We start from the raw sequence: 12,850 nt of genomic DNA on the forward strand, positions 1-12,850 counted from the left end.
TTTTGGAGTGCTTATTGGTTAAAAGTTTTTTTCGATTTCTTTTTCTGTTTTCATCTTTCAATAAAGACACGAGGAAATTAAAAAATAAATAAAAATCGGTATTATTTTACTTTAAGGCTCGTCTCACATTCGTATAGGAAAAATAGTTTTTTGTAGTTTTCGGTGCGCTTTAAAAGAATATGGTAACCGTTTCCGTCGCAAATTTACCGTTTGTATGGTATTAACCCCTTTAACTCTGGGATTATTTTCCATTTCACAGCCCAGCCTTGGTTTATGCTACGCGCGAGCATAAAAAAAGCTGTTAAATGTGCACTCGTGTACCAAACTGCCTTGGCGAAAATTTTATATTAGACAAAAAGCAAGTAATTTTCCAAATATGTAGCCATGGAATTCTATGCTATCACGGCTGCTGCCATTTTTGTACGCGCAATGGTATTAAACCCTTAACTCTGGGACTATTTTCCATTTAACAGCCTAGCCTTCATTTACGCTATGCATTAGCATAAACAAAGACTGTTAAATGCGCGTCGACCATATGCACGCTTGCGCGTATAAAATGGCCACCCGTGATAACATATAGAATTACATGGTTTAATATTTAGAAAACTACTTGTTTTTCGTCTAATTTTAATTTTTCGCCAATACTACACTGTGACAAGGCAGTTTGATACGCAAGTGCACATTTAACAGCCTTCGTTTATGCTCGTACGTAGCGTAAACGAAGGCTAGGCTGTTAAATGGAAAATAGTCCCAGATTTCAGGGGTTAATACCATGCAAAAGAAATCAAACAAAAAACTTTTTAGCCAATAAGCACACTACACTGCTCATTTTAAGTTAAATTTACATGGAAAAATGATCACCTAGTTTTCGAAACAGTAATTTCTTCATATCATGAAAACTATTTTTTTTTTTTTTTGCGACAGAAATGGTTTGCAGATTCGTTTTTAGCACACCGAAATCTACAAAAAAAAAAAAAAAATTGTTATATACGAACGTGAGATAATACTGTTTGTTATATACGAACGTAAGATAATACCGTTCGATTCAAACAGAATATTTTCATTTTTTTAAAAAACATTTTTTAATAAAGAAATGGTATTTATGTTTATTTATTATTAATCTAAAAATATATACAATCGTTATGTTGTGGTGCCATTTTGTTTACGCCTAAATTTAAAAAAAAAAAAAAAAAATTTTCAAAGTTATTTCCCTTCAAACCATTGAAGGGAAATAACTTTTGAAAAACTGTTTTTAAAAATGATTTATCTCCCTTGAAAGATTTCCACTTCCGGCGCTAAACAAAATGGCGCTAATAACACGCGTAATGTTTACTTCTTTACATTAACGAAAAGTAAACATAATACTATTTCTGTGCATAGTAAAACTTTATATTATGTAAAAATGGAGGAAGGAAGCAACAAATTCCTTCATAAAAGCGGATTTAAGTTCAAGCGAACTGTTGGTCTTTTGAAATCTTCTCCATCAGTGGCTGTCAGTTCGATGCTTTCAAATTTACCCAGCACGGCAAATGATACTCAGCCATCTCTTAATCACTCAGGTAAGCAATCGGTAGAATCTTCCTTCAATAATAATACTACAATACAAAGCAAAATTGTACCCATATTCAACCAGAAGCCGTCTCGGAACTGTCTTACGACAACAAATAATGATTCTCTTTCGTCAGCCGGGAAAATTGTTGCGTCAAAAACATCTCAAGCGAAAATCAGCATTAATGATAATGATAAAGTCCCACCACGGTCGAAACCCCCTCGCATGATTCAAAAAACCTTATCTAGCTTGGCCTCTACTAAGCCTCTCTCACGACCACTTCATGCAAAACCGGCCACGACAGTTCAACACGATTCTGCTTTAAAGCGTTCTTTTTCGTCACCTGATCCCAAGAATTCAACTGACTCGATATCAGTTTCAAACAAACGAAAACTATCGAGTGGAAGCAACAGTGAATTAGAAAAAACTGATTCTTTTTCGCAGGAGGCCATTACGTTTTCAGACGATGATGACTTTGAATTTAACACTAGCATTTCATCCGAACCTCCCAAGCCAAAGAAACCGAATACTTCCAGGGTCGAGAGCACATTTAAGTCCAAAAATCAAACAACAACGAGTTCGTCAGCTTCATCCACACGCAAATTCACGTTTAAATCGACGAATAAAAACGCGAACAGTAATGCTATACCTGTTATCCCCTCACCCTCATCAGAGGTAACCACTATACCGGACAGTGAGGATGATGAAGACGTAATCAAAACTAACAAACGGACAAAAAAATGTATCATCGAAAGTGATGATGATGATAACAGTTATTCGGAAAATAAAGAATCACCCTTTAAGGGAGGCAAACCTGTAGTAGCCATAACACCCCAAAATAAAATTCAATCGTCATCAAAACCATCACCAGCATCTTCTCCAAGCAAATCTCCTTATCCATCAAAATTAATAAAAGAACTTGCTAATATCCGGCAAAATCCCATCCTGAAAAAGAATCAATTGACCCATGAAGAGGTTAAAAAACTTGGTATGTTATTATTTATGACTATGGATGAGATTTGCTCTATTATCGCGCAGGTTAGTTCTGCCAATCTCATGTCTTTGATTCCTTCAAACTATGAACGTTTACAGAATCTCTTGCTCACACAGAAAATATTAAAAGACAAAACTGAGTCTCAGCGGAAGTCTACCCAGAAACCGAGTGCCGCTTCCACTCCAAATTATGCCCAAGCTAGTCCAGTGAAAACTTCTGTAAGCTCTGTCCTAAAGAAGAATGCCTTAACTAATAAAGTTTCTTCTATACCTGATAAGATTAGTACCCCCTTGATCCATTCAAATAGAGTCAGCTCATTGCTTCCTAGTGCTATGAAAGCCTCCCCAATTCCATGTGGTGATAGTTTCTTTGAAGGAGATTCACCAATGACTCAATCACATTTATCAGTTATAAACAACATGCAAAAATCACTTAATGAAACTGCTGAAAGTATGAATTCCCAAACTGAGGATTACTTCACTGATGGAGATGAAGACCTCCTTGCATCTATTGATGATAACCAAAGCAAAAAATTTGATTACAAAATTTCTGAAAACATATCAAAAAGTAAGGCATCATCATTGAATACCAGCAAAAAAATGACTACCAACGGCAGTCAAACACCCAAAGTACAACATTCAAGCCAATCAAATGCGGATGAGTTTCCTGATGAAGATGACTGGAATCCAAATGATGAAATTTATTCTCCATCCAACACATCTCAAAACTCACCAACTTCGGCAAAAGAATCGATGAAGCTTAGTCAAATTTTGTCCCAGAATCCCTGTCCCATCGAACCCGAGGCTACTAAGAGTGTGTCAGCTACCAAAAGAAGCTACGTTGCATTCGACGGTGATAATGGAATGTCAGATGAATTTGGTGGATTCAATTTCCCACATAGTGATCTAATGCTAACAATGTTCAAACAGCTATTTGGATTAAAGAAATTCCGAAGTTGTCAACTTCATGCCGTGAACGCTGCTCTGCTGGGACATGACTGTTTTATTCTGATGCCAACTGGTGGTGGTAAAAGTCTTTGTTACCAATTGCCATCCCTTGTGAGCAAAGGTGTCAGCATTGTCATATCACCACTACGAGCACTAATTCAAGATCAAGTTGAACGCTTGACATCCTTGGATATTCCAGCAGCTTCGCTGGCAGGTAATATCAGTGATGATGAAATGCATTCTGCCTACATGCAATTATCTATGAAAGAGCCCGGACTGAAACTTGTCTATACTACTCCCGAAAAAATATCTGCCAGTCAAAAATTAATGTCTGTCTTTGAAAATTTAAATCAAAGGAATCTACTTGATCGGTTTGTTATTGATGAAGCTCATTGCGTCAGTCAGTGGGGACATGATTTTCGGCCAGACTATAAACGTCTTTACTTGTTGCGAGAGAAATTTCCGAATGTTCCTATGATGGCACTGACTGCTACTGCCACACCTCGTGTATGTAAGGATATTGTACATCAGTTACGGATGAATAAACCCAAGTGGTTTGTGAAGAGCTTTAATCGGCCAAACTTGAAGTTCATTGTGGAGGAGAAAAAGCCAAAATCGGCAGTAGACGAAATTGGTAAACTTATTCAAACTAAATACAGAAACAAAAGTGGTATTGTCTATTGCCTTTCGAGAAAAGAGTGTGATGACGTTGCCAAAAGTCTGTGTAAGAAGGGAATCCGGGCTCTTCCATATCATGCGGGGCTATCAGATAAAAACCGAATTCAAGCTCAGGAGAAATGGTTGCAAGATGAATGGAAAGTTATTTGTGCCACCATTGCTTTTGGAATGGGGATCGACAAACCAGATGTGCGATTTGTCATCCATTACTCCATTCCGAAATCAGTAGAGGGTTACTATCAAGAATCTGGTCGTTCAGGACGTGATGGCCTCTTAGCTACCTGTATTCTTTTATATAATTATCAAGATGTAAAAAGGTTGCGGTGCCTCTTAGACCTGGACAGGACTTCTTCTTACGAGGCTAAAAAGGTCCACATTGACAATTTATTCCAAATGGTGCGCTATTGCGAAAACAAGGCTGATTGTCGACGAAATCAGCTTATGCAGTATTTCGGAGAAAAAGATTTTGACCCTGATCTCTGCAATGAATGTCCCGGCGCAGTTTGTGATAACTGTTCATCTAGTACAAGTTTCCACATACGTGATGTCACTGAGGATGTGAAACACATAATCCGTTTTGTGCATGAGATTTGCCATCAAAAGAAATACAATTGTACCCTGATCCATTTAGTGGAGGTCTTCCGAGGGTCACTGAACAAGCAAGTCACCAACATGAGCCACGATCGCCATTCAATACATGGACGAGGTAAGAGCTATGTAACGCAGGATGCTACACGACTTCTCCGCAAATTAGTAATAGATCAGATTTTAGTTGAAGAACTTGTTGTTACGGCTATGGATCATACAGTATGCTACGTAAAGCTAGGTCCACGTGCTAAAGATGTTGTTGAGAATAAGTTAAAAGTTAATCTTCCAGTTCACAGTGGCAAGAAGTTGTCTGATGTCAGTAACAATGGCACAGAGTCTGTCACTGATCGCAAGAAGCTTATGGACGACTGTTACCAGGAACTTGTTGAGCTAGCCAAACAGATTGCCCAAGAACGCCACATTACGAACTATGCGTCTGTCTTCCCAAACCCGATGCTACTTTCTATGGCGGATGAAGTTCCTCTTACTATCGAGGAAATGCAGGATAAGATTGATGGAATGACACTGCACAAAATCACAAAATTTGGAGGCGAACGCTTTTTGGAGATTACCAACAAATATTGCATGATGTATGTAAATTTGGATGAACCTGAACCATCGAATTTCAGCCAGGAAAACATTGATGAATGGGAATCGCCTTATTTTTCTGCATCAGCAATCAAAAAACGTACAAGGTCACCACGAAAAAAGGGTTATAGACGTAAACGCACATACAAAAGGAAAACATCGACAAAAGCATCAACAACAAAAGGAACAACTAAACGTCGGAGTACAGCTTTCAAAGCAGCAGCGGCAACAGCAAAAAGTTCTCTAAATAAGTTCAAATATGCACGAACAGCGACAAGCAGCAAATCTGCAGGTTCCAGCAAACTTGGTTTCATGCCTGCACCAACTTTCAAACGATCATTCCTTTCTTAAAGCCAAATTTACTTCCTGAATGTTTTTTAAAAATGTGATTTTATGTACTCTATAGTTTATGAATGTTGATCATTGGAAAGTTTTAAAAATCATTATGAAATAAAAATGATTCTTTAAAACCTTTTCATTCAGGACTCGGGTCTTCCAATTTCATAAAGTCATGGAATGCAAGTTAATCATCTTTCAGTTTTTGATATTTCAATTACAGTATTAATCTAATATTACAATATTTGTACTGTACAATTACAATTTAAACACAACACTATTACAATATTAGCACAATTTGGTTACAATATCAACACATTACAACTATTTATGGTCAGGTAATAAAAGTGTAAGTAATTTGTTTATAAAACAAAAAATAGATAACCCTGATTGAAAAAAAAAAACATTCATCAAAAAATCAAAGAAATATTTAATTTTATAAAATTTTCAGTATTTCATAATAAATGAATACTAAAATAAAGTATTTAGTTTATTAAAAGAAAATTATTAATGTTAAATATCTGATTTTTTTTCAATTAGAGGTATTTATTTTTTGTTTAAACAAATTATTTGTCTGTTTCTACATTAGAGTATTGATACAATACAGTAATAATACTACTACTATTACAATATGAAAAGTACGAGAACATTTTCCTCTTAGTTTTCCATAGGTAATATAAAAAGAGGAAAGTCAATTGCAACTTTTGTATATATGTATATATTTTCTATGATGCCAAATCTAAACTATGGGCAAACAATTTCCACTTTGTAAATGCAATTTACTTTTGAGCCGTTGTCATCTCATTTGTCTATCTGATTGTGTAAGGAAGTGTTTTTTTTTTTTTTAATGCTCACGTTCGTGACAACATAAATTTTTCTAAGTCATGTTAATTCTGCTTTAATTTATTCAATTTTTGAAGTCTTTTGTTGTTGTTTTATTTTCAATGCATACAAAACCTTAATACTATCTGAAACAGTGAATTCACTTTAATCTTTTCACCACAGATTCTCTTTGGAGGAAGATGTTTCCTTGTGAGATTTTCCAACATGATATTTTTTCATATTTAATAAATTTTATCCAATGTCGTCTTTGAATGTTGTGCAGAACCATTTTAGGTGGTAGTTCTCATTGTTACCATCATGGATAGTGAGTTCAATTCCTCTTGGATCTATTGTGTTCACTGACTCGTTTATATCTTTAGAAAATATATGAAGTCATCATCCCCCTTGCACACTTCCCATGTAAAATAGCAACTTGCGTTCAATTCAATATTTACAATGGTTATAAAACTGTGTTAAACCTTAAAATTCCTTAATCTATCATTTTTTTTCTCTTCTTTCTAAATATTACTTTTCTTTTCCAAAATTTTATTTTTAAATATATATATTTTTGGCAGGTGTTAATGTAATGAAAATCAGACAGCTTGGTGCTTGTAAAGATTAGTCATTTAAGAATTTTAATACTTCTGGAGATTTCTGAGTTATGACATCTGAACACTCAGCAAGCAGAAAAACCTTTTATTATTTTTGTAAACAATTTGTGCTTTATTTTTTTGATTACCCAGAAGAGGGCAAAGTTTTTAAATGTTTTTTTTTTATTTTGCCTTTTGTTTTATTTTTCTAGTGATTTTTGTTTTATGGAGGTGGAGGCTAGTAAATTTCCTTTTATTTTTCTAGTTATTTGGAGAAGGGTCAGTTATCACTTGGGTTAGAGAGGGTAGTGGTAAGGTTTTCAATACTGTTTTTTTTTTGGGGGGGGTATGCGGGGGTGCAAATAGAGGATTGGAGCTGATAAATTAGAATGACATTTATGGAATATAAGAAGCAGGTGTAGTAGTAGTAATTGTAAGAAGCAATTTTACTAAAATAGAAGGTTGTTAATGTTGTTTATCTGTTTAATTATTTATTTTGTTGATGAAACTCTGTTAAATTCTTAGATGACTAATTTTCATTTCTACCAATAATCCAGAACTTTTTTTTTTATTAACAAAGTAAACCTTCTGCATCTATTAAATTGTTGGCTTATTCTTTCCAAAATTTTAGTGAAGTCAAATACAAGGTAAATAGTATGTTTTCAAAATTCATTTTGTCTTTAACATTTTAGTTTTATATTTCCAAATTTTAATTTTTCGATAAGGGAAGAGGAGGTCAGTGAGTTAAAAATAAACAAAAGCTTTATTTTTTATATACAATTTTAGATACCAATATCAGTCATTTTTCATTTATCCAAATGTCATGGTACAGTGTTTTGAACAAAAATTGATCAAAACCATAATGGGCATCATGTTATTCCTAATGTTTTTTTAGGGGGAGGGGTTGTTATAGACAGTGATATAATTGGTATACATTTTTGGTCTGCATTGGAAACATGAAAAGTGGACAGATAATTTTATATATTAGGTCATCACGTAAGTTTTGTCTAGAGCATCATTTGAAGAATGGCAATGAAGCTTTTAACAAGCTATATAATTGTTCATCGTTATTTTGAATAACTTGGAAAGGATCCTAAACTTGGAAAATGGATCCCTTGTGAATTTTCTGATAGCAACCATTAATCTGCAGAAAGATTCATGAAGCACCCATTTCTCAAGCCTTTGCAAGTTGATAATGATAATGAATAATTAAATGGTTGGAGGAGAGCTTCATTGCTAGTTCTTCAACTCGTATTGTGGTCCTGGATATGACCTTAAACTATATCCAGTGGTGAAGCCCCAGCTTTGGGGGTGTGGAGCCACCCTTTAATTACCATTGCTCCCAAGTCCATTCTGACCCGGAGTGGTAGTACCTGTTAGGGTTCCAACTATGGGTTAAATAGAAACCGACTTGAAAACAAATATATTCTATTAAAAAATTTTTCTTCAAAATCTTTGGATTCGGCATTAAATAACCCGAAAAGGGTTGATATGCCGTAAAACAAAAACAACCAACCAATCAACTCGTATTGCAGAGATTCCTGACACAAGGAGCACTTCATCAGACTCAACTGACCAACCTGATCAGTTTTCATCTTTAAGGATGAAATTTCCATATACTATTTAATTGGAATACTTATTGAGATGAGTATTATTGATTTATTTATTGGAGACTGTTATCCTCATCTTTTTTTTTTTTTTTTTGACAACTAAAAGAAAAAATGAAAAAAAAAATGAGGATAATAGTCCATAATAAATAAATGACATTTCCATGTCTGAATTTTGTAAAACGTCTTCTACACATTCATCCATTCAAATATTCTTCACCGTAAGTTGAGAGATTATTTTGAATTGTTTCAGCCCATAAAGCATGAATTGTCTGAAATACTCTGTGGATACTATTATATTTCAAGGGCTTTAAACAGTGAAATTTTAATTTAATTTATATGTTAATTTAATTTTTCCTGTAAAATAAAATGTTATTTTAAACGTATCAAAATACATATATATGATACATAAGCATTCTTATTAAATTGCAAAGAATTAAAATTCGGACAGAACTTATAGGATGACCTAATCTATAGATTAAAATGTTTCTACTTCAGGGAAAATACAAGGGAGATAATAAATAAAACAATAAAATGCATCTAATTTCAAACAATGTTAAATGTTTCTTTAAAATAGTAAGGTTGTTTTATATGCTGTTATAAATTGAAAGAAAGTTTTATTTTTTGTATTTGTTTTAGTTTCTCTCATTTTTCTTTTAATTGATATTCGTTCTTAAAGTTGAAAGTATTTATAAAACTCAAATATTTTGAACAATTTGAAAAATATTGACTTTAAAAATGTAAGCTTCAAAACAATTGCTTTTCACGAAACGTGCAAGTTGCAATGTTGAATTTATTTAGGTAACTTTTCACGATTGATTTTCTTTTCATTGAAATTTATTATAACTTGTCATATTTGTTTGTATTTATTGTGAAAGACAATTTAAAAGAAATTGATAAATGGAAAGGAAATTAGTAACTTGCATCTAAATAATAAATGGCTTTTTGTAATCATTTAAATAGCTAAAATCTTGCTGCTTATAATGAATAGCCAGAAATGCTATGTGGTATGCATCCTGTGTATGTAATGCATACACATCTAAATGGTCACAAATTCCTTGTTTGTCTCAGGGATTTAACTCAATTTCTCCATGAAAAAGTGTACATTGCACAATGTTGGCTGAAAGACATCATTTAGTTTTACTCGTCTCAAATTTCAGTAATCTTGTAGTTTACAGACAAAAAAATTCTGAAAGATGAGCACCTATTATTTCTAATCTTGGAATTCATCACAATAATTTATGTATTACACTGCTTATATTTTTTTGCCAGTTTTACACTTATGTATGTGTGGGTAATATCATTAAAGACATGATTAATTTAATCTATGACAATAAATGAATAAAACTGCAAAGATAAAATAGACATTAGTTGTTCCTTCTTTCAAAGATACCAGCTTCTATTCTTGACAAGTATCACTTTCCATTTTGTGGTTTTCTTTTTGTATTCCTAGTTGTGTGAATTGTTTATTTAATGATATTCATGCAAACATGAATCAAAAACAAGAACAAAAATGCAGCATAACACACATACATATATAGTAGTATGAAAATATTTATGGAAATTAAGGTACACAGAAGTGTTTTAATCTCTGTATGGACTCGTCAGGCTAAGTGTATAGATTTTTGTTATTGATCAATAGTGTAGCTTAATTACCATAAATAATTGTAATACTATTACTAGACTTAATGTTGAAGTAAATGCTGAAAATTTATCCAGTGTATTAATTCTTATTCTATGTGTATATATACATGAGATATATATTTTTTGTTTAAAAATTTATTATATTATTTTATAATAATTTACAACCAAACAAAGTTATATGATTTATGATTGTTTAAAAAAAAGTCTGAATAATAAACAAAATATCCTTTTTTTATCTTCAGAGCTGAGATTTAAGTACAAAAAGTTTGCCAGACACAAAAATAAGAATAAAAAGTTCAGTCATACATCACTTCAAAATGAAGATTTAACCATTTTTTTTTACATTTTGAATTCTTTTCATAACTATTGTTGAATCTTCATTTTTAAGTGAGGTATGACTGAATATTTTGATTTTTATTTTTTCATCTGACAAACTTTTCGTGTTTTAATCTCAGCTCTCAAGATAATTTTTGGTTAAATAAAAAAAAATACTGCCTATGTATGTATGTATGTATGTATATATATATATATATATATATATATATATGTTTATATCAGCATAGTAAACAAAAGGTTCCAGTAATTTACAATAAAGAATGAATGAATGCTTATCTGAAAATTAGCATACGTTTTTTGTTTGTTTGTTGTTGTTTTTTAATAGTAACCGATCTGGACTTTTTTTTACTGTCGATTTTTTTTTTTTATAATTGTAAACTCCATAATTTGATTTCATTATTGATATGAAAATAATTTTTGATATAAAAAATATATGTAAGAACTCTATTTAAAACTGAGCTTTATTTTGTAATAGAAACTCAATTCTTTCAGGAATCAGTTTGATGTATATAAATCAATTTGTATTGCTATAATTTCTCTCACACACACACACACACACACACACACACACACACACACATATATATATATGTGATATTTTATTGGGGATGATTCCAAAGCAGAGATGTAATGAATGAACATAGACTGAAAGCAAATTAAAGAATACAAAAGTGAAATGAGGTTTTGGCCTTTTATTATCAATATAATTAGTTTTCTTTATTATTACAATCTTTCTTGCTTTCAGTGTGGTTAAATGTAGAGTTCCTATGACATATATGAGATAGAGAAGTTTGCATTATGTTTCTCTGATGGATTAAAATATAGAATAAACTACTTATCTGTGCTGACAAGAAGTGAACCTCCATTTTTCCTATACAAATGTTACATTACATATAACAAACCTATAACAGTTATGGATTAGCTGGATGCAATTCATAAAAAAGAAAGTCACTTTTAAAAATAAGCAAATTTTGAATCTTTCAATGATTGTCTTCTCAACAACCTTCACATCTTATTCCCAATTTTTTTCTGATATTCACTACAATTTGTCAATTTAGGTTGGTGTATTCAAAAATAAGACAAAATAAAACATGGGTGGGGGAACAAAATAAAAGAGAAAATTTTTTCCATAAATTAACTCATTTTCTTTAGCAAAAACAAATTTTTAAATGTTGTAATGCTCAGTTTGGCTTTGAACATTTAAAAAAAGTAACTTTTTCTAACAAAAACAAATTATTTTGTCATAATTCTTTCAAAATTAATTTCGTAATTGAACTGATTAAATGAATAAAAAAAAACAACATTTTTGTTCAAATTTACTAATAAAACCTACTGTTCTGTCAATAATTTAAGTGATTTGGAAGAATTCAAATTATTAGCAAATGCGTAATAAAAACATTTTAAGAGGGGAAAGGGCTCTTGAAATTTTTTATCCCTTATTTTTTTTTATTTAGACAACTATATACATGAAATGCTAAGATGCTAATCACAGTGTAGTATCTGTTCTGATGTTACACTTCACCTTTTCTGTCCTCGGTTAGTGGAGGAGAAATTCTTCTAGACTGAGACAGTTTTTATTTTTGTTCCTATCCAGAGTGCCTCTTTTTGGGGAGCTGGATTTTCCCACATTAAAAGCTGACTTTGTGTCTAACTCTGCTATTATGGGGAGGCAAATAAATAGGAACTATATACATGAGACACCACCTGCTCAGATTATTAAAAATAAAAATGTATTGAATCTATCAGTTAGTTCTTAGAGGGGAGGAGGACAGTGTGCTGTGCAAGTTAAATGTAAAACTATGTCTTCAAGTCTAAAATTCTGAATAGGGGATTTTAGTCAGACTTACATAGCAAACTGAACAGCCTGCTGAAAATCTAATTACCTTTAGTAATAAAAAAAATTCTTATAATTAGAAAATGTACTGTTAGTTCGCTTTTTGCCACCAACTGACCACCGGCATATTTAATATGCTTAATTAATAGTATTTCAAAGAATAAAAATCATACCTACTCAAGTGTGTATAACATAACTCTCTTTTTAATACAATAAATAGTTAAATATAAATTAATAAAAATAAATATTGCATTAACGAATGATGCAAAATATTGCAAATTCCTTATCCTGTTGTCAATTGGTACTCATATTTAAAAATATAAGTAAATAAAATTAT

General features: G+C 32.1%; 1 protein-coding gene across 1 annotated transcript; it reads left to right on the plus strand.

Moving 5' to 3' along the window:
• The first annotated feature begins 1,266 nt into the window (after window positions 1-1,266).
• On the plus strand, window positions 1,267-6,571 carry LOC145291342 (uncharacterized). Its single transcript, XM_080137106.1, has one exon. It carries the CDS (start codon window positions 1,403-1,405, stop codon window positions 5,693-5,695), a length of 4,293 nt encoding a protein of 1,430 aa, XP_079993232.1. The 5' UTR covers window positions 1,267-1,402; the 3' UTR covers window positions 5,696-6,571.
• The last annotated feature ends 6,279 nt before the right edge of the window (window positions 6,572-12,850 follow it).

This window comes from Euprymna scolopes, chromosome 12 (assembly GCF_053919585.1).
Source record: "Euprymna scolopes isolate OS-2025 chromosome 12, ASM5391958v1, whole genome shotgun sequence".
NCBI lineage: Eukaryota > Metazoa > Mollusca > Cephalopoda > Sepiida > Sepiolidae > Euprymna > Euprymna scolopes.